Genomic DNA, 22,649 nt, shown 5'->3' with positions numbered 1-22,649 from the left:
GTGGGTGACTCTCAACTGCCTTCCAAAAGGGTCTAACAAGCCACTCAGTTGAAGGGCAACTCGTGATGGGCAATAAATGCTGGCCAGCCAGCGACACCCATGTCCCATGAATTAATAAAAAAAACTTCCAAATAATTCTATGGATGAATGAAAGAACGTGCGTTTATATAGCATCTTTACCAACTAAACTGTTTTACTAACCAGGAAGGAAATGCCACTACCAATTTGTGCACAGCAAGCTCCCACAAACAGCCATGTGGTAAGGAGCAGGAAATCAGGTATTTCTTGTGTTTACGAGAGATAAATATTGTCACGGACACCAGGGAGATCTCCCCTACTCTTCTTCAGTATGGGATTACCACATCCACCAGCGAGGGCAGACGGAGCATCAGTTTAGGGGAAACTCCAGTGCAGTACTGAGGGAGTGCTGAACTGTCAGAGGGTCAGTACTGAGGGAGTGCCGCACTGTCAGAGGGTCAGTACTGAGGGAGCGCCGCACTGTCAGAGGGTCAGTACTGAGGGAGTGCCGCACTGTCAGAGGGTCAGTACTGAGGGAGTGCCGCACTGTCAGAGGGTCAGTACTGAGGGAGTGCTGCACTGTCAGAGGGTCAGTACTGAGGGAGTGCCGCACTGCCACAAATGCTGCTTTGCGGATGCTTTTTCCTTCCACACAACCATTAACAATCCATGGCAAAGCTGTCATACACAAAACATAAATGAAAAGCTCTGAGACAACACAGTGTGGGGAAACGTATTTCTTCACTGAAATATCCCTCCTCAGTCTGTGTGTCGATAATCTTCCTGTTTAGAATTCAAATTCACATCTAACCTACCTACCATTCCAATTTTCTTTATGTTTAGTTGATTTGGGATGTCGATGGAATTTATGTCCTTCACCCACTTGTCTGGTTAAGGATTCTGTGATTTGTCCCAACTGTTCAGCAGCCAGGTGTAGGGCGAGACAGCGATAGTCAGCAGGATTTCCACAGAGTGAGACCCAAAGACATGAATCAGAGAACAGGAGGAGGCCGCACAGCCTCTCTAGCCTGCTCCACCATTCAATAAGATTATAATTACACGATGAGTGATCCTCACCACCCCCCTCCCTGGGTTTGTCTGGGCACTGAGGCCAACACTCACCCTGGCTGATTCAGTGACTCAGCATCGACCAGAGATCACACCTTGTTCCTTGCTGCTCTGTGCTGTTCCTGCCAGGACTGGGAAAATTAACACAACAACAGAAGGAGGTGAAGAGCAGGATCTCTATCTGACATCTTCTCATTACTTATTCCTTATTTAAAAATCTGGGCATCATGCTGACTTTTTAAAAAACATTTTTATTCCACCCAAAATAAAAACAAATTCAAATTGAATCCAATTCATGGTCCCCGAAGGACAAACAATATCATAGAATCTCTACAGTGCAGAAAGGGGCCATTCGGCCCATCGAGCCTGCACCAACAACAATCACTCCCAGGACCTACCCCTGTAAACCCCATGTATTTACCCTGCTAACTCCCCTGACACTAATGGACAATTTAGCATGGCCAATCCACCTAACTCGCACATCTTTGGAGAGGGAGGGAGGAAATTGGAGCACCCGGAAGCCCACGCAGACATGGGGAGGATGTGCAGACTCCACACAGACAGTGACCCAAGCCGGGAATCAAACCCGGGTCCCTGGCGCTGTGAGGCAGCAGTGCTAACCACTGTGCCACCGTATCCAAGCTGACATGAGGCATTGCATCCCATTCTGGGCTTGATCTGACGCTTCATCTTAGCTAAAAGGCCGCGATGTCTTTGAAACGTTGCATCAGGTGATGCCTCGGTTAAACCTCATCAGCTACCCTGATGCTTTACTCTACCTAGCCTGGGCAAACCACCTGCACAATCAGGTAACCCTTGGAGATTGACCTGTTTGACCATTGACTCTCCCCTGCTAGACCCCACGTGGGGATTACTTAAAATAACCGAAATACAACCAAGATTGCATTAAGAGTCTATCTAGAAACATAGAAGATCTAGAAACATAGAAGCAGGAGGAGGCCATTCGGCCCTTCGAGCCTGCTCCGCCATCTATCACAATCATGGCTGATCATCCAGCTCAACAGCCTAATCCTGTTTTGATCCCATTCACGCCAAGTGCGATATCCAGCCGCCTCTTCAATACATTCAATGTTTTAGCATCAACTACTTTCTGTGGTGATGAATTCCACAGGCTCACCACTCTTTGGATGAAGAAATGTCTCATCTCTGTCCTAAATGGTCTACCCCGAATCCTCAGACCCCTGGTTCTGGACTCCCCCACCAACAGGAACATCCTCTCTGCATCTACCTTGTCTAGTCCTGTTCGAGTTTTCTTGTAAACTCTGCGTTAAGTCAGAATGTGATCAGAATAGAATTGGACCTGGGATGCATGATCTAAAGTAGGTTACAATATTTAAGGCAACTCTTCAACTTAAGACCATCAAGTATAAACCAGGTTCAACACACACTCAACGTGTTCACTCATTAGAGCATATTAATACAGCAAGACACACCCCAGGGGATAAACAACTAACCCTTCAGAGTTGGGGAGGGGGAAACATAAAAGATAAAACATTGCATTTATATAGCAACGGCAAAATACTGCGGATGTTGGAATCTAAAACAAAAACAGAAAATGCTGGAAAATCCCAGCATCTATGAAGAGAGAATAGAGCCAACGTTTCAAGTCTGGGATCTAGATGCTGTCAGACCTGCTGAGATTTTCCAGCATTTTCTGTTTTTGCATTTATATAGCAGCTCACGTGATATATCAAAGGCCTTTACAACCTCTGCACGTTTATTTTTGAAGTGTAGTCACTGTTGTAATGTAGGAACAACAGTGGCCAATGTGTAAACAGCAAGATCCCACAAACAGCAATGAGACAGTGGCCAGATAATCTGTTTTACTGATAATGGGAGGGGGGTATGTATTGATGACATATTCATTTTTCTGATCATTTTCCAGCCTAATCCTGCCCCCCTTTTTTCCATCTGTGATGGAAGCGCTCTGTCCTTAGTCCCTGCAGCAGCCTATATATTCCTCACACACTATTGTCTTTGGCTGCCTGGCGCCACTCTAATGGGGAGAAGCAGGTAGTAATTGCACCCCTAACGCCGCAAATGCTTTTCTTCGTACAAAATAACTTGTTGCATTTCAGCAATTGCAGAGTACTCACAGTGTAGGGTGCTTCAGTCACAGGAAGCAGACACAGCAGCATCTGGGTATCTCGGAAGTCCCAGTTCTCTGGGCTGTGCTTATTGGTCTTTCAAAGCTACAGGGCGGAGACTCAATATCAGACAGTAAATTTCACACTGGGGGAGGAAACCCGCATCATTCCTGTTTGCATAAAACTCAACAAACAGTGCAGGTTTCAATAAATATTGTTATATAAATGTTTCTTAATATTCATAGCGCTGAGCTGCAGTCTGGAGTGGAAATTGATCTCCACCTGATATTGACTCATGACCTCGCATTGCAGCATCTGCTGATCGGTGCAAACTGTCCAGATGTAACAATAAAAAGGCAACAGCGATTGCGGGTTAAGGAGCAAGTGTTGCAGGAAATGCACTTAAGCCTATGCAACATGTTAACGCCAGCCAGGAACGCTTTTTGCATTTGCACCATTCACCCCGGGACATTGTTGGCACCGGACTCGCTGCCCTCCAATCAGAGGCAAAGGAAGAGGGGAAAAAAAACAGGTCCGTCGCAGCATTTGCTTCCCTCTCCACCCGGAGTGAGAGTGTGTGTGAGGGGGGAAAGGAGCCTGCTGTTTCCCCAGCAAGCGGTTGCAGGGATGAGCGGGGCGGCTGCTGCTGCCGCCGCCGCCAGCCTGCGTTGCTACACCGAGCTCCCGGTCTGGATAGTGGAGGATCATCACGATGTGAGTGCGGCGTCTCCCTCTCTCTGCAACCTGCAAATGCAACTCGGGCTGGAACGTTGGCCTGGGGAATTGGAACGTTGGCCCGGGGAATTGGAACGTTGGCCCGGGGAATTGGAACGTTGGCCCGGGGAATTGGAACGTTGGCCTGGGGAATTGCAATTGTAGCATTTTTCACGCCCGGGAATTGGAACGTTGACCTGGGATTTGGAACGTTGGCCCGGGAATTGCAATTGTAGCATTTTTCACGCCTGGGAATTGGAACGTTGACCCCTGGAATCTGCGGGTTGCCAACCCTCCCGGGATTGGCCTGGAGTCTCCAGGAATTGACAACAATCTCCAGAGCACTGCTATGTGTGCAATCCTGGAGAAAACTGATCGGGGCATTAAAAACATGTATTATTTTTCAAGTATTGAGGGGTCGTGGGGAGGAGGCTGTTTGGCTGACAGTCGAGCATTATCCAATTGGGTTAATGAGTCTTTTTGCTTTCCAGTTGGTGCAGGAAGGCAGTGCTATCGGGGGGCAAGTCTTGTGCTGAAACCTCCAGGAATGCATTTGAACACAGTTGGTAACCCAACACTCAGATCTTTTATGACGTGCTGCACATCAATGCAGTGTGAGCAATATTAGGACAGCTTGCTGCTCCTGCTTCAGCAGCTGGAAGACAGACATCATGCAGTTGCAGAGTTTTCTGAGAGAATTTAATGCAGCAAAGTGAGAAGCGATTCATTTTAGCCGAAAGAAAGGGGAAAGGCAAATGAAACAGAGCATAATTCTAGAGAGGTGCACAAGCTGACCAGTCACCTCTTACAGGTTCAAGCCCTCCTTTGGTGACCCTTATCTTCCCCCACAGCCCCCAGCGAATTGGCTACCCTGGCAGGAGCAGAGGGACCTGGGTGTACATGGTGCATAGGTCATTTAGCAGGATGGGTTAAGAGAGTAATTAATTGAGCATGCAGTATCCTAGGCAATACCCTTCGGAGTGCACCAAAAGTTATGCTAAATGTGTGTAAGACATTTCAGTTCAGCCTCAGCTAAAGCATTGTGTACAGTTCTGGCCATCACAGTTCAAGAAGGATGTCGAGATGTTGGAGAGAGTGCTGCAAAAATTCCTGAGAATGATTCCGAGGATGACGAATTTCAGTTAGATGCATAGATTGGTGAAGTTGGGCCTGTAATCCTCAGAGAAGTGAAGATTGAGAGGAGACTTAACAGAGGTGTTCAAAATCATGATGAGTATGGACCAAGTATTTGGACGAAATTGTTGTCACTGACAAATGACGTGTTTGGATGTGAACCTGACTCTGGGTGGAATAGGGAGGCGATGGCCAAGTGGAATTATAATTAGACTGTTAATCAGAAACTCAGCGAATGTTCTGGGGGCCCGGGTTCAAATCCCACCACAGAAGCTGGTGGAATTTGAATTCAATAAACGGAGGTCTATAAAATAATAAAGGGCATAAATCAGTTGGATAGTCAACATCTTTTCCCAAAGGTAGAGGAGTCTAAAACTAGAGGGCATAGGTTTAAGGTGAGAGGAGAGAGATCCAAAAGAGTCCAGAGGGGCAATTTTTTCACACACAGGGTGGGGAGTGACTGGAACAAGCTGCCAGAGATAGTAGTAGAGGCGGGTACAATTTTGTCTTTTAAAAAGCATTTAGAGAGTTACATGGGTAGGATGGGTATAGAGGGATATGGGCCAAATGCGGGCAATTGGGACTAGCTTAGAGGTTTTTTAAAAAAGTCACATGGACAAGTTGGGCCGAAGGGCCTGTTTCCATGCTGTAAATCTCTATGACTCTTTTTTTTAAAAAAAATCTGCAATTGAGAACCTATTGATGACCATGGAACCATTGTCGAAAAAACCCATCTGGTTCACTAATGCCCTTTAGGGAAGGAAATCTGCCATCCTTACCTGGTCTGGCCTACATGTGACTCCAAAGCCATAGCAATGTGGTTGATTCTCAACTGCCCTCCAAGGGCAACCAGGGATGGGTAATAAATGCTGGCCAGCCAACCGTGCCCATGTCCCACGAATAATTTAAAAAATCTCAGCTGCCTTATTAAAAATGTCGTCTTCTCCCCGTCTTCTGCCTTTTCTAGCTTTCCGCAAGACATTCTTTATGTTGATGTTTTGTAGGTGGTGCCATACATTTATCGAGCGATTGGGTCAAAGCATTTGCCAATGGAAAATATTGCTCTGGTTCACCTCGATTCACATCCGGACCTCCTGATCCCCATCGACATGTTGGCTGACAGTGTGTTTGACAAAGAGCACCTTTTTGGGTAACGCAAGTCTGACTATTTTGGCATTTAACAATTTGCATAATTTGTGTCTCAATCATCGTTGAAATAACATGAAATCATTTTGTTTTCAATAATTGCTTTGTGTTTGGTAGATATGGTTAATTATCGGTGGGTTGTGAAGAGAAAATGAATTATCACAGTTGCACACACAAGTCATTCCAGTTCAGTAACACACAGCCCGAGAGTTGGATGATTCCATTAGTCTTTATTTGTAGATGAGGCAACCTCAGGAATTGCAGGTGACTATTGGGGTCCGAATGATTGGCTTAGGATTTTTGGGCCATTTTGAGTTGACATCGAGTCGGCAGGATTGATGATGTAATGTTTCTGCCTGGAGAGGCGATGGCCCAATGGTATTATCGCCAGACTATTAATCCAGAAACTCCGCTAATGTTCTGGGGCCCTGGGTTCAAATCCCACCACGGGAGATGGTGGAATTTGAATTCAATAAAAAATATCTAGAATTAAGATGACCATGAAACCATTTTCGATTGTCGGAAAAACTCATCTGGTTCACTAATGTCCTTTTAGGGAAGGAAATCTACTGTCTTTACTCGGTCTGCCCTACATGTGACACCAGGGCCACAGTGATGTGGTTGACTGCTCTCTGAAATGGCTGTGCAAGCCATTCCACTCGAGGGCAACTAGGGATGGGCAATAAATGCTGGCCAGCCAGCGACGCCCATGTCTCGCAAATGAATAAAAACAAAAAATCACGGAGGTTGTGCTGAAGACCTCACTCCATGTCCTTGACCCTCTTTCTAAAACCGAGCGCAGCAAAGCCGTGATGGTAACACTGGACTCGCACGATGCCTCACACAACAGACACCAGTCGCGTGGACAATTAGAATAGTTACGCAAGCACCATAGATTTTGTGTATTGCAGCTGTTTTTTGAAGAGCTACACTGAGCCCCTGGGGGGGAGGGGGGGGGCGTGGCTTTATTAATTTTTTCATTCACGGAGGTGGGCATCGCTGGTTAGATCAGCATCTATTGCCCATCCCTAATTGCTGTGGAGAAGATGGTGGTGAGTTGCCTTCTTGAACCGCTGCAGTCCCTGCGATGTAGGTACATCCACACTGCTGTCAGAGAGGGAGTTCCAGGATTTTGACCCAGCGACAGTGAAGGAACGGTGGATTATATTTCCATGTCAGGATGGTGAGTGATTTGGAGGGGAACTTGCAGGTGCAGTTGAGGACTCTGGGTCTGTACGCGTTGGAGTTTAGAAGGATGAGGGGGGATCTTATTGAAACTTACAGGATACTGCGAGGCCTGGATAGAGTGGACATGAAGAGGATGTTTCCACTAGCAGGAAAAACTAGAATCAGAGGGCACAACCTCAGGCTAAAGGGACGATCCTTTGAAACAGAGATGAGGAGGAATTTCTTCAGCCAGAGAGTGGTGAATCTGTGGAACTCTTTGCCGCAGATGGCTGTGGAGGCCAGGTCATTGAGTGTCTTTAAGACAGAGATAGATAGGTTCTTGATTAATAAGGGGATATGGGGTTATGGGGAAAAGGCAGGAGAATGGGGATGAGAAAAATATCAGCCATGATTGAATGGCGGAGCAGACTCGATGGGCCGAGTGGCCTAATTCTGCTCTTATGTCTTATGGCCTTCCCATGCATCTGCTGCTCTTGTCCACCTAGACGGTCGAGGTGGTGGGTTTGGGTGGTGCTGTCAATGGAGACTTGGCAAGTTCCTGTGGTGCCTGCAGATTTGCTGAGAGTTATGCCTGGGAATAGTAATCCAGGAGATCCCGGACAGTCCAAGAGGTTTGTCCCGTGTGAGGCCTGACAGTAATTATGTGTCAGTGAAGTGCGTTGCGACGCCCTGAGACCATGATCACGTTCTACATAAACACAGTTTACTTCAAGCTCTTATCAATTTTGCAAATACCCCCGGGGAAAATAATGGAACTTTCTTTCCTCTCCATCTTGCCCTATGTCTAGAGACCTGAGCATAGAGAACTGGATCATGCCTGTAGTTTACGCTGGGCATTTTTCATACGTGTTTTGGCTCCACCCGTTCTGGGCGCAGCAGATCACTGATGGGAAACATCGCTTCTTTGTCGGTCGTGATTCTTCAACTAAAACAATCAGGTACTGCAGCCACTTTGTTTCTAAGCTGCTAAAATAACAAGTAATTAATGTCGGAGAATGGGCAGGAACCCTGTCTGCATTGTGCTGGCAGATTACCCTCCACTGTCAAGTTCATGTTGCTGTCATTGAGTATCTCCTCTGCCACCCTCGACCCCCAGCATTGTTTTATTAATCCAGATAACCAAATTTGTGTGCTAGTTTTTCTATTTCTTTTGGGGCGACACAGTGGTTAGCACTACTGCTTCACAGCACCAGGTTCGATTCCGGCCTTGGGTCACTGTCTGTGTGGAGTTTGCACATTCTCCTCGTGTCTGCGTGGGTTTCCTCCAACACTCCAAAGATGTGTAGGTTAGGTGCATTGGCCATGATAAATTGCCCCTTAGTGTCGGGGGGATTAACAGGGTAAATACGTGCGGTTACGGGGATGGGGCTTCAATGGGATTGTTGTACAAATATTGTGGGATTCTTTTGTTAAAAAAAGAAGTGTTTCAGTTATTGGATTATCTCATCAGGGTTACAAGCACCGAGAGCTACTTCCTGAGTGATGGCCTCTACGTGTCGGAGAAGCTGCTGGAGAAGAAGAAGGAGCTGGGACTGCAGGTTATCACCATAGACCCAGGGGAGGGGGACCACGCTGACCCTGGGGGGGAAGTTGGAGCATTGGCCGCCAAGAAAGCAAAATTGGAACATTTGACCAACGGGGAGGGTTCGTCTGAGGCCACGTGTTCATCCAAAACCAACAATCAGACGTCCAAAGGCAAACCCGGTGATGACGACACCTGCACGATTCAATCCTCCACTGGAGAGAGACAGGCCCAGGAAGCCAGCGCCATGGCAACGCATCCTGAAAACGAACAGCAAAAGGAAATCGTTACGGATCTCCTTCACATCCTGGATAAAAGAGCTGCCTACGTCCTGGATATCGACTTGGATTTCTTTTCCGTTAAGAATCCATTCAAAGAAATGTACACCCAGGTATGTTTTCTTAATCACAACCTTTAAGGCTGTGATGTGGAGTTGCCGGCGTTGGACTGGGGTAGGCACAGGAAGTAGTCTCACAACACCAGGATAAAGTCCCAACAGGTTTATTTGGCAGCACGAGCTTTTGGAGCACTGCTCCTTCATCAGGTGAGTGCCCTGTGACAACCTTAAAGGGTAAAGGTTTCAGAATGTCATCTGAATAAAAGAAAAATACCGCAGATGCTGGAAATCTGAAATAAAAAGAGAAAATGCTGTATAGACTCAGCAGGCCTGACAGCGTCTGTGAAAAGAGAAACACTGTTAATGTTTTAAGTCCCCTTGACTCTTCTTCAGACCCTTCTGTGGAAAGATCATTTAGATTGGATGATCCACGTTTTAACAACACCAGGTTAAAGTCCAAGAGGTTTATTTGGTAGCAAATGCCATTAGCTTTCAAAGCGCTGCTCCTGCGTCAGATGGAGTGAAAATCTGCTCTCAAACAGGTCACAGAGACACAAAATCAAGTTACAGAATACTGATTAGAATGCGAACCTCTACAGAGATTCGCATTCTAATCAGTATTCTGTAACTTGATTTTGTGTCTCTGTATGCCCTGTTTGAGAGCAGATTTCCACTCCATCTGACGAAGGAGCAGCGCTCCGAAAGCTAATGGCATTTGCTCCCAAATAAACCTGTTGGACTTTAACCTGGTGTTGTTAAAACTCTTACTGTGTTCACCCCAGTCCAACGCTGGCATCTCTACATCTCTCTCCACTGCCAGACCTGCTGAGTAAAAGTTTTAAAGTTTATTAGTGTCCCAAGTAGGCTTACATTAACACTGCAATGAAGTTACTGTGAAAATCCCCCCGTCGCCACACTCCAACGCCTGTTCGGATTCACTGAGGGAGAATTTAGCATGGCCAGTGCACCTAACCAGCACATCTTTTGGACTGTGGGAGGAAACCCACGCAGACACGGGAAGAACGTGCAGTCTCCACAGACAGTGAGCCAAGGCAGGAATTGAACCCAGGTCCCTGTTGCTGTGAGGCAGCAGTGCTAACCACTCTGCCACCGTATTTCCAGTACCTGCTGTAGTTTATTATCGGTAGGTGCCCTGGCCTGGATTGAGTTTTCTCCCAATGCAGGGTTCTACTCTTCCTTATTTTCCCTATTCTAGCTTTATAAATACCCGCTTCATGGAGCTGAGTGGGGAAGTCTTTAAGATGGGAGATGTTTAACTGAGACCCCTGTCTGCACTGTCGGCTGTCCGTGAGAGATCCCATGGCCACTATTTCAAAGCGGAACAAGAGAGGTTCTCCCTGGGGTCCAGGCCAATATTTACCACCGCTTCCACCCCCCCCCCCCCCCCCAGACCAGCTGAGATTTTTCCAGCAAGTCTTACCTTTATCGATAAGAACGGCATGCATGGAAAGATGTTGGGTGGGATTTCCCGGCCGCCCGCTCCCCAAGGCTGGAAATTCCCATCCAAGGTCAACGGACTTTTTCATGGCCCGTGTCCCGCCCGCTACGATTCCCATGGCAGACCGGATGGGAAAATTCCACCCGTTGTGTTTGGTGTAGTTCTTGCCCTGACCACTTGAGGCATCTCCACATCATCACTTGAGTAAAAGCAGGAGATGTGGACTGAGAACAAGGATCTTTTCTAGCTTAAACTCTTGCCAGTGCACGTTTCCATAATCACTTTTATCTTGTCCTACAGGAGGAATATAACATTCTCAAGGAGATGTACAGTTTTACCAAACCTGATTGTAAAGAGGATGATGAGGTATGTACAGATCAAGCATGGAAACTGCTAATCCAATCTGAGATCATATTCATGTTTCTGAGATTGGACGGGTTCGTGCAAGTTCTTAAACTGTTCAGATCGCTGTTGGTTCCCCACTGCTTGATATTTACTCCTTTAGATCACTTTTTGGCTTTGAAACTCCTTGCCATTTCATTAACACTCCTGGTACAGTCAAGAATTGTGATTCTGAATGCTGGTATTGTTACGACACGGAGGTGATGTTTCCCTCTGCGCGATTTTGGAACCCCCCCAAAGGGACATACCTCACCTCATAATAAGTATGTGTGTGTGAGATAGTAGGAAGCTACTGGTTTTGGTAAATTAAAGCAGGATTTGCCATTCTCTATCATGAACAGGTCGACTCTGGTCAAGGCATTGCCTTGGAGAATGAACCAGGGGATAGCTGCCTCTGCCAAACTTTTCTTCAGTTGAAAAAAACACAATGCATGGACATGCTCCCATTGGCTGCACAGGTCAGGGATGTGTGTGTGAGTCCACTTGTCAACCAGTCCGCACTCTCTCTTATGCAGTACAAATTGTCATTCTCTTTCAGTTCATATTCTTGCAAATCAGTCCTGATGAGTACAAGATGAAAAGCTTTAACAGCATATGTCTTTTGCTCAGCACTGAAGCCTAGTCCTCCTTCATCTGAAAGGAAATAGATTGCAGTGCTAATGGAAAAGGTAGAGTGGGACAAAATGAGTTGCTCTTGCAGCGAGCCAGCACTGACATGACAGGCTGAATGGCCTCCTATGCTGGAACCATTCTGTGGAGTGGGTATTTACATTGTCACGCTGCTTTACCTTGGGGTCTTTTGTTTTGATTATTTTTTAGGTTGTTTATTGAGTTCTACTAAAGTTTATTTATTAGTGTCAAAAGTAGGCTTACATTAACACTGCAATGAAGTTACTGTAAAAATCCCCCAGTCGCCACACTCTGGCGCCTGTTCAGGTACACTGAGGGAGAATTTAGCACGGTCAATGCATCTAACCAGCACGTCTTTTGGACTGTCAGAGGAAACCAGAGCACCCAGAGGAAACCCACGCAGACACGGGGAGAACGTGCGGACTCCACACAGACAGTGACCCAAGCCGGGAATCGAACCTCAGGTCCCTGGAGCTGTGAGGCAGAGCGTTAACCACCGTGCTATCCCATACTCCCTGTAGCTTGGAATGCATCAAAGAATTAATTTCCTTTGTACAGGCTAAATTTTTAAAAGACCCCTTGAGCCTGCTTTGCAATCACTAAGGTCACAAACTCCTTTGTCTAGCTCTATCTATCCCTTAATTCCCTTAATCCCCAAATGTCTATGGATCTCAGTCTTGACTGAGTATCCAAAGCCCACTCGGGTTGAGAATGTTTACGGCAGCTATCGTTACAACAATTGAGAGTTTTGATTTGGTTTCTTTTCTAATAAATTTTTGTGATTGTTTCGTTTTAACACAGAAGTCTTTGATTTGATTTATTATTGTCACATGTATTAGTATACAGTGAAAAGTATTGTTTCTTGCGCGCTTTACAGACAAAGCATACCGTTCATAGAGAAGGAAACGAGAGAGTGCAGAATGTAGTGTTACAGTCATAGCTAGGGTGTAGAGAAAGATCAACTTAGTGCAAGGTAGGTCCATTCAAAAGTCTGATGGCAGCAGGGAAGAAGCTGTTTTTGAGTCGGTTGGTATGTGATCTTAGACTTTTGTATCTTTTTCCCGATGGAAGAAGATGGAAGAGAGAATGTCCGGGGTCCATGGGGTCCTTAATTATGCTGGCTGCTTTGCCAAGGCAGTGGGAAGTGTAGACAGAGTCAATGGATGGGAGGCTGGTTTGCGTGATGGATTGGGCTACATTCACGACCTTTTGTAGTTATTTGCGGTCTTGGGCAGAGCAGGAGCCCATACCAAGCTGTGATACAACCAGAAATAATGCTTTCTTTGGTGAGATGCGGACATGCCAAATTTCCTTAGTCTTCTGAGAATGTAGAGGCATTGGTGGGCTTTCTGAACGATAGCATCGGCTTGGAGGGACCAGGACAGGTTGTTGGTGATCTAGATGCCTAGAAACCTGAAGTTCTCGACCATTTCCATCTCGTCCCCATTGATGTAGACAGGGGCATGGCCTCTACTACGCTCCCTGAAGTCGATAACTATCGGCCTTCATTTTGTTGACATTGAGGGAGAGGTTATTGTCATCAATCATAGCTGTGAGATTGATGAAGGACAGCGGTGGGTCTGTCAGTGTGGTGTCTGTGAATGCATCATATCAACGCAGGTTGAAAAAGACACTTGCAGTACAAAGCAGTTATTGGGCACGGTATGTTTCCATTGTATTCCTAGCTCATCAGCATGTGACGCTGCTGAACAAAGATATTAACGGCCCGAATTTTGCGATGGTGGTGAAAACTATCACTGTTCACCATCATTAGTCCTTTGAAACCACGGCAACCGGAGTCTGCACATGCGCAGAACGATGCAGAAATCCCAAAAGTTGCTATCTGTGATTCTACATCTTTCCACAGTTGAGGTCTCCTGGACTACAACCAATCAAAAATTACTGATCTCATAAGAAGCTTATTACACTGTCGGTCTCAGTGAAAAAAACTTGTTGAATGAGATGTAACTCGATTCTTTTAAACAGCACACTTCCCAGTTACTGCAAAACCCCCACACCGGTCCTGAAAAGCTAACATTATGTTTGTGGACTGTCAATTCTTTCCATTATGATAAAAAATATTCATGTGTCGCCCCCCCCCCACCCCTCTTGGAGCCAAGGGCTGGGCTAGCTAGCTGTCGAATAAGAGTTGGTCTCTTTATTTTAAGGCTGGGGAGGATTCAACGTTAACAATCTTTGTTTTTAACAATGCTTCTACACTCTCTGGAATTTAGAAGAATGACGGGAGATCAAATTGAGGTATACAAGACGATAATAGGTATGGATAAAATAGATGTGGAACAGATGCTTCCTCTTGTGAGACATTCTGGGATGAGAGGTCATAGTCTCAGGATAAGGGGTAGCAAATTTAAAACAGGGTTGAGGAGAAACTACTTCTCCCAAAGGGTTGTGAATCTGTGGAATTCGCTACCCCAAAGTGCAGTGGATGCTGGGACAGTGAGTACATTTAAGGAGGATTTAGACAGATTTTTAATTGGTAATGGGTTGAAGGGCTATGGGGAGAAGGCAGGAAAATGGGGATGAGGAGCATATCAGTCGTGATCGAATGGCAGAGCAGACTCGATGGGCCGAATGGCCTAATTCTGCTCCTACGTCTTATGAACTTCTAAAACAAAAATAAATCTGCTTGTTTATCATGACTAGGAGGCTTTAATCGATTGTGTGGAAGCTCGTACAAGACAACTCGAAGATATGGAAGCTGCCTTTGCAGACTTGTGTGAGGATGATGGTGAAGAGAACGTACAGAAGTGGGCAGCAATCCCTGGGTAAATGATCGAACTGCCAAACTGTATCATAAAGCAGCAATGTTTCACTGGCAGGAAAATAGTTCCCCTGCATTTGATTCTATCGCCCTGGTTTCCTTGTTTAATTCTCTTCTGTACGTCCCTTCTCCACACTCGCATCATAGAATCCCTACAGTGCAGAAGAGGCCATTCGGCCCATTGAGTCTGCACCAACTCTCTGACAGCTCATCCCACCCGAACCCTCCCCTTTGCCCTAACCCCAACACATTTGACATGGTTAATCTCTATCTAACCTACACATCTTTGGACACTAAGGGGCAATTTAGCACAGCCAATCCACCTAACCTGAGAATCTTGAGTGTGGGAGGAAACTGGAGCACCCGGAGACATTTCTCCTTATTTCCTGGTGGATTTATTAGTTTGTACTTATGGCCCCTAATTTTGGACTCCCCCCTCCACAAGTGGAATGGGTGTGTGAACAGGATTTGTGCGAGTTGGGATAATGGGCCACAGAGTTTTGATTGAGCTCCGGTTTGCGGAGAGTTGAAAGTGGGAGACTGACCAGGGCTGTGCTAGAATAGTGAAGTTTCTATCTTACACTTGACGGGTCTGGCAGCATCTGTTGAGGGAGAAACAGAGTTAACGTTTCAGGTCTGTGACCTTTAGTCTAGTTCTGATGTAAACTCATCAACCTGAAGCAGTTAACTCTGTTTCTCTCTCCACAGAAGCTGCCTGACCTGCTGAGTATATCCAGCATTTTCTGTTTTTATTTTTGGATTTCCAATGTCAGCAGAATTTTGCACATTGTGACAATATGGGTTGGACCTTACTAAGATTCAGTTTAGAATCATACAATCCCTGCAGTGCAGAAGAGGCCATTTGGCCCATCGAGTCTACACCGACTCTCTGACCGAGCACCTCACCGAGGCCCTCCCTCCGTCCTATCCCCAAATCCCCACACATTTCCAATGCCTAATCCTTCTAACCTATACATCTTGGGGCAATAAGGGGCAATTTTCCATGGCCAATCAACCTAACCCACACTTTTTTGGCCTGTGGGAGGAAACTGGAGCACCCGGAGGAAACCCACGCAGACACGAGGAGAACGTGCAAACTCCACACAGACAGTCACCCAAGACCGGGTTAGCACGGTGGCAGTGTGGTTAGCACTGCTGTCTCACAGTGCCAGTTCGAATCCCGGCTTGGGTCACTGTCTGTGCGGAGTCTGCATGTTCTCCCCGTGTCTGTGTGGGTTTCCTCCGGGTGCTCTGGTTTCCTTTCACAGTCCGAAAGACGTGCATTGGCCATGCTAAATTCTCTGTGTACCCGAATAGGCGCCAGAGTGTGGTGACTACGGGATTTTCACAGTAACTTCATTGCTAATGTAAGCCTACTTGTGATATTAATAAATAAACTTAAAAACTTAAGGTCTGCGAACCCAGGTCCCTGGCGCTGTGAGGCAGCAGTGCTAACCACTGTGCCACCGTGCTGCCTAAAAGTCTGTTGATGTGGGAACGTCTGCCTTTTAACGGGTGAAAAATTTCAAGCAATCAATCCAGCCAGTGGGTTGGATTGCGCTAGCTAGGTAATTTTTTAGCATGGCCAATCAACCTAACCCGCACAGCTTTGGACTGTGGGAGGAAACCGGAGCACCCGGAGGAAACCTCTCAGCAGCCGTGTTTCAGCTTGTGCTGTCATTTGCACATCCGCGCATAACTTTATCACCATGAGAATCAAGAGAGTACATTGGCCATTCGGTCTGTGTCAAAACTCCTCAAGACGTCGCCCGCTTTAATTGAATTCCAGAACATTCTCTCTACGTAGCGGCCGCTGTCTCACTGGAATTTTGCATTTGTTTCCAGCCTGAGAAGTCTCGAACCGCTTGTGCGAAGCTTGAAGCAGAGATTGGGGACACCGGACTATGAAATGGTGGGTATGGCAGCACTTACCTCCTGTCGGGTCTATTTTCTTCTTCAGAATAAACTTGAGCATGACCGGTTTGAAGTAGAAACGTCTTTATTAACATTTTAGAATTAACATTTTACAGAAAGCAAAGGAGATTAATTTACTGGTAAGAGAGAGAGAAAGATCTTGCCTCAAAAGCTTGTACAGCATTCAAACACCAACTGAACTGAAAACATATAGATGTTACCACATTATAACTAAAAACATATCTGTGTTATGAAGGAGCTGGGTACAAACTGTCTAGCTGTAGAAACAATGGCAGCTGTGACCAGATTTATGACACGAATCGTTGCTGTTTAACATTGCATTTTCCAAATGTAGCCAAGTTCTAAGCGTGATCCCAGAACTCCAAGCTGATGTGGCCAAATTAGCTTAAGTTAGCTTCAAAGCATAGCACAATCTGTTACATTAGGCAGAAATACCTTAAAATGAAGTATTTAAACGGGGCAAACCGTACAGAGGATCCCACACCTCCCTTCTCATTCTTCCACAGGAAGCGCAGGTGTCACCAGCAAGGCCAGAATTTGTTGCCGGTTCCGTAATTACCCTCAACAACAGTTAAGAGCCAGCCACGTTCCTGTGCAGTGGGTCTGGAGGCACATGTAGGCCAGACCGGGTAAGGATGGCAGATTTCCTTCCCTAAAGGGCATTGGTGACCCAGCTGGGTTTTTACAACAGTCGATGGTCACGATTACGCGACTAGCTTTCAATTCCAGATTTCTTTTTTACAAACTGAATTTAAATTCCACCGGCTGTCGCGGGTGGGATTTGAACCCGTGTCCCCAGAGCATTAATCTGGGCCTCTGGATCACTAGTCCAATGACATTATCACTACCCCACTATCTTGCCCCTAAATTGTGCAGAAGGCTGTTGAATTAGACTGGCAAGACTCCTAGACAGACTAAAATCTTCGTTGTTCAATGAAGACCAATAAATCATGTACTTTTTGAAAATAAACCTGCTTCATATAAATTTACTGAACTCTTGAGGGTAAAATTTACAGGCTGGCTGATGAATCTGAGCTCATTCTGAGGCTGCTAAGTTAAGGGACTGTTTTATATCTTCAGTGTCAGGAAATTTCTAAATCATAGAATGATACAGAACAGGAGGAGACCATTCAGCTCATTGTGCCTGTGCTAGCTCCTTAGCAGAGCTACACAAGTATTTAATCCGATTCTTGTATTTAATCCGATTTTCCTTCGAACATTAGAATCGAACCTGCTTCCACTGCCCTTTCTGGACCCGCTCCAGAGCACAGTTTACTGAGCTAAACAAATCCATGATTTTTAGTTCTCACGTCAGTTATCTGTGTCCTCTTGTTACCAACACTTCTGCCAAATTTCTTCAATTTACTGTCTGGTATTTATAGTTTTAATAACTAGGATGTAGCAAACATACTGCCCTCTGTGGCTGTCTCTTTTTCTCTCTCGTTTCTTTCCAACTCTTGTGACCCCCTCTAATAATCTTCCCGCAATGGTTATTCTTCACGCGTGAAGCTAAGCAGCGAAGGCCAGAGGGCTGATTGACTGTGGACAGCATCACAGCTGAGCCTGATTCTGTTCTCAGCTGCGTTCACCCCTGAGGGATCCTGTGTATATTTAGCCCTGTTTAACTCCGTCGATGCAGAGACTTCATTTTAAGATATTTCTGTCTGTGCACAATTTATATTTAAATGCCAGACTGTAGGGGTTAACTAACTCTGCTAAGCTGAACAATTGTAGCTAACTTGACCACATGTAGAATCAGAAGGCATGATGGGTTAGCTAAAAATTGACTGCATTCCTGAAGGGTACACAATGCAGGCAAACAACAGTTTCCCATAACAGCAGCTGCGAGGGTTGTTTTTCTAGATGGAGACTTTCTGCAAAAAACACCTCCAATAACAAGATAAGGATTGAAATATATTTTGATTTTAGAGTGTCAGTTCAGTTGAGTTCTTAAATTCCACTCATTTCAGGACATGTTTTTTTTGTCGAGGGTTTGGCCAAGAAGCCAGTCTCCCAACTTCGCTTTTTGCCTCTGTCACGTTAATTCTTTAATTTCTTTTCGATAAAAGAAAACCATTTTAAAACTTGTACCAGTGCTGTCCTCCCTTCAAACGAAGGAATGAACCCAACAATCCCCGTGTCCCCCTCCTCGCTCCCCCGTCGACAAGCCCAGGGAAAGGTGAGATGGCTGACTCTACTTCATACACGGGCTGCCCGATGTATCTGGATCCAGCAACTTGCTGCAACACCTGAGTGAGTTTTAATTTTTAAACAATTGGTGGTTTTAATCATCTGCAGTCTGGCTTTTCACCTCCCAGGTTCACCAGGCTGGATTAACATGTGATTATTCTGAACTGCCACATCACATCAGTGCCGAGGCGGAGATAGACAAACTCATGTCATCTATAAAACAGCTACTTGAGGATTTACCCAAGCCAACCCTCGTTACTGTCGCAAGGTATGAAGCGCGTTACAAAAACAAAATACTGCGGATACTAGAAACCTGCAGTAAAGATAGAAAATGCTGGAAATGTTCAGCAGGTGACCTTGCACCAGAGTTCTTGCGAAAGGTCACAGACTTGAAACATTAACTCGCTTTCTGCCCCACAGATGCTGCCTAACCTGCTGAGTATTTCCAGCATTTTCTGTTTTTATTTGTGTAATGGGTTATGTCGTATAGTATGTGTAATCCTGTGTATGCTTTGATGCAAAGGCATTCTGCGCTACAATGTTGTCTCCCCTCCTAGCTATTGGGTGGCACAGTGGTTAGCACTGCTGCCTCACAGTGCCAGGGACCTGGGTTCGATTCCCGGCTCGGGTCACTGTCTGTGTGGAGTTTGCACATTCTCCCCGTGTCTGCGTGCGTTTCCTCCGGGTGCTCTGGTTTCCTCCCACAGTCCAAAGATGTGCGGGTTGGGTGGATTGGCCATGCTAAATTGCCCCTTGGTGTCAGGGGGATTAGCGAGGGTAAATGCATGGGGTTGTGGGGATAGGGCCTGGGTGGATTGTGTTTGGTGTAGACTCGATGGGCTGAATGGCCTCCTTCTGCATTGTAGGGATTCTATGATTCTATCTGTAAACACTTGTCATATGATCAGGAGGAGGCTATTCAGCCTCTCGAACCCATTCTGCTGTTCAGTGAGACCATATTTCATAACCATCTTTGCCTCATGCGCTCACTGAATAACAACGGCCTGTCAATCACAGTTTTAGATGACAATTGAAAGAATTGTTTGCCAATTTCCTTAGAATCATAGAATCCCTACAGTGCAGGAGGCCATTCGGCCCATCAAATATGTACCAACCCACAATCCCACCCAGGCCCTATCTCCGCAATCCGCGTGCACTTACCCTGCTAGTCCCCCTGACACCAGAGTCAATTTAGCCTGGCCAATCAACCTAACCCGCACATCTTTGGACTGTGGGAGGAAACCGGAGCACCCGGAGGAAACCCACACAGACACGGGGAGAATGTGCAAACTCCACACAAACAGTGACCTGAAGCCGGAATTGAACCCGGGTCCCTGGCACTGTGAGGCAACACTGCTAAGCACCGTGCCACCCTCTATATTTACTGCTAGTTTGTGTCATCTCATGCACAGAATGAAGCAAACCACATGCCCATAACTTCCTGGCTCCCCGGTGTTGAATTGGGGGGGGGGGGGGGGGGGTACTCCAAAGATTCACTGGGGAAGTTTCCAGGTAAGAGTCTGCCCGGCAATTGTCCAGAATTGCTAACTTCCCCTGGATAATTATAAACTAGAAGCAGGAGGAGGCCATTCGGCCCTTCGAGCCTGCTCCGCCATTCATCTTGATCATGGCTGATCATCGAATTCAATATCCTGATCCCCCATTTCCCCTACACCCCTTGATCCCTTTAGCCCCAAGAGCTATATCTAATTTCTTCTTCAAATCGGGCAACAATTGCGCTGAGCTGGAAACTACTGGACAAAGTGACTTAATTCGCTGACTTCGAATGGTTTTACCCCAATAGTTACTCTGAAAGATTTAGAAGAAACAAAACTCATTCTAACTTCTGCGTAACTATTTTAAACAGCCAGACTGAGCTCTGCAAGGGTCACCCTGCCAAATCCCATCCAGTTACCTGGACACTAATCTTCTCCCTGGCCTGACAGTTTTACTAGGCCATTAAAGCTACCTGCTTCATGGCAGCCAGTGCTGAAACAAAGGGGGGGGGAGAGTGTGGACTCCCTGACCCCCCGGTGTTGCGCTGCACTGGGGTCTTTGGGGATTCTCCCGCTGCCAGCTTGAAACAGCTCCAGCCAGCGGAGATTTCAACAAAGTTTTCCAGAATAGCTAAGTGTTCTTTAAGCTCTTCTAATTCCAGCAAGCCAGGACTTCACACCACTGGGTAAAAGTTATGTCCTATAGTGGCAACCAATCGGCAATTCAGTGCTGTTCTGTGAAAATCCGGAGGCATCACCACCTCAATATATTGCTTGTTAATTGTGCAAACTTCCATTAACTCGCATTAGTTTTTTGCTTATATTTAACACGAGCAATAAACACAGTTGTTCGTATCATTATTTTCTCGTATTCTTTATGACTGCTGTTCTGCAAATTACAAATTGGGCGGCACGGTGGCACAGTGGTTAGCACTGCTGCCTCACAGCGCCAGGGACCCGGGTTCAATTCCCGGCTTGGGTCCGATTGCTGGCTTGAGTCATTGTCTGTGTGGAGTTTGCGCATTCTCCCCATGTCTGCATGGGTTTCCTCCGGGTGCTCCAGTTTCCTATCACAGTCCGAAAGACGTGCTGGTTAGGTGTATTGGCCGTGCTAAATTCTCTCTGTGTACCTGAACAGGTGCCGGAGTGTGGTGACTCGGGGATTTTCACGGTAACTTCATTGCAGTGTTAATGTAAGCCTACTTGCATTACAAATAAATAAACTTTAAACGTAAAACTTTGCAGTGTGGGAGGAAACCGGAGCGCCCGGAGGAAACCCAATTTAGTTGAAGTAGATTTTCAGTTGAGAGATTGTGTGTGGAACTGCCTGTTGAACTCCCACTCTGACTGCGTTCATGTTTCAGGTCCAGTTTAGATGATTACTGCCCTTCAGAGCAGGTGGACTCTATTCAGGAGAAGATGTTGACAGTGCTTCGTTCCTGCTATGGCTCTTTAGACGTCCACTTAGAATACTGAATGTGTCAAACTTCACCTCGTGTCTCCCTGTCTGAGCCAGAAAGTATACAGAGACTATTGTTTCAATTGTGGAAGAAAACTCCAGAGGAGCAGGAGTAGACCAGACGGCCTGTCAATCCTGGTCACCCATTCAATGTGATCATGGCCGGTCTTGGGCTTCAACTCCACTTTCTAAAGAGAATTTTATTTAATAAATAAATTATACTTTTAACAACAGTGCTATTTTCTCAATCTTTATTTCAACCCTCTTGCTCTTAATGTTGGCAGATTTTGTCAGCAAGGAAGTGGGTTCACGGAATGACTATTTTGTTTGACAATGTATATTTGTTACCAAATATTAACCATATTACAGAAGCTTTTTTCCAATTTAAGCAATCAACTTGGCAGTTGAAAAAACACACTTCTGATGTTCAGCCACAACATTTCAGTTAGAATGAGTTTTTAAAGCTTAAAAACAAGGCCGCATCAAGAGTTCATGGCTCTTCTTCTGTGTCGTAATCACTTCCATCGATGCTGCTGTCCATTGATAAACTTCCTTCATCCCATCTTTCATCAGTCTCTTCCACTTCAGACACAGAATCAATCACAAACTTGCAGCTCAGGAGGAGACCATTCAGTCCAACATGCCGGTATCGAACCCCTGATAGAATACTCTTGTTTATTCCCAACCCTGCCCTGTCAGCTCCTCCGTCTCAACCTTGTCCAACTCCCATTTAAAATTATTTATGGAATCGGCTCCCATCACCTCGAGCGTTCCAGATCGCAGCAACTCGAGTAGAAAAATAAACTTCCCTTCACCTCCTCTTGACCTTTTCTGTGCAATATCAAAATCCACAATCTCTGGTCGTTGGTCCATTCCCCAGAGAGATCAGTTTTTCTCATCAAAACCTCATCATTTTGTAAACATCTTGGGTCACCTCCCAAACTTCTCTGTTCCATGGAAGACAGTGAAAGCGGTTCCAACCTCTGCTCATAACTGAAGCCTCTCGTCACTGACCAACCTGCTCCGCCCTTTCAAAGCTTCAGTGACGTCGGTAACAATTT

The 22,649-nt window shown here is 46.0% G+C and overlaps 2 protein-coding genes across 3 annotated transcripts in view; one reads left to right on the top strand and one right to left on the bottom strand.

The window, feature by feature from the left end:
- Positions 1 to 3,254, bottom strand: part of drosha (drosha ribonuclease III) — a 159,365-nt gene extending 156,111 nt beyond the window's left edge. The window contains exons 1-2 of one of the 2 annotated variants that reach the window (XM_078200065.1): positions 3,204 to 3,240; positions 1,141 to 1,217 (exon numbers count right to left, since the gene is read on the bottom strand). The gene's annotated coding sequence lies outside the window, so the exon portion shown is untranslated. Of the gene's footprint in view, positions 1 to 1,140; positions 1,218 to 3,203 lie in introns of both variants that reach the window. The other variant, XM_078200076.1, reaches the window with a different exon arrangement.
- A 417-nt stretch (positions 3,255 to 3,671) lies between these two features.
- On the top strand, positions 3,672 to 21,822 carry c2h5orf22 (chromosome 2 C5orf22 homolog). Its single transcript, XM_078200049.1, has 9 exons — positions 3,672 to 3,908; positions 6,047 to 6,192; positions 8,165 to 8,314; positions 8,827 to 9,289; positions 10,995 to 11,060; positions 14,391 to 14,512; positions 16,354 to 16,420; positions 18,762 to 18,901; positions 21,494 to 21,822. The coding sequence occupies exons 1-9, from the start codon at positions 3,822 to 3,824 to the stop codon at positions 21,603 to 21,605; spliced, it is 1,353 nt and encodes a 450-aa protein (XP_078056175.1). The 5' UTR covers positions 3,672 to 3,821; the 3' UTR covers positions 21,606 to 21,822.
- The last annotated feature ends 827 nt before the right edge of the window (positions 21,823 to 22,649 follow it).

The sequence above is a fragment of the Mustelus asterias genome, chromosome 2 (assembly GCF_964213995.1).
Source record: "Mustelus asterias chromosome 2, sMusAst1.hap1.1, whole genome shotgun sequence".
Classification (NCBI taxonomy): Eukaryota; Metazoa; Chordata; class Chondrichthyes; order Carcharhiniformes; family Triakidae; genus Mustelus; species Mustelus asterias.
This window is presented reverse-complemented; position numbering and strand designations above follow the sequence as displayed.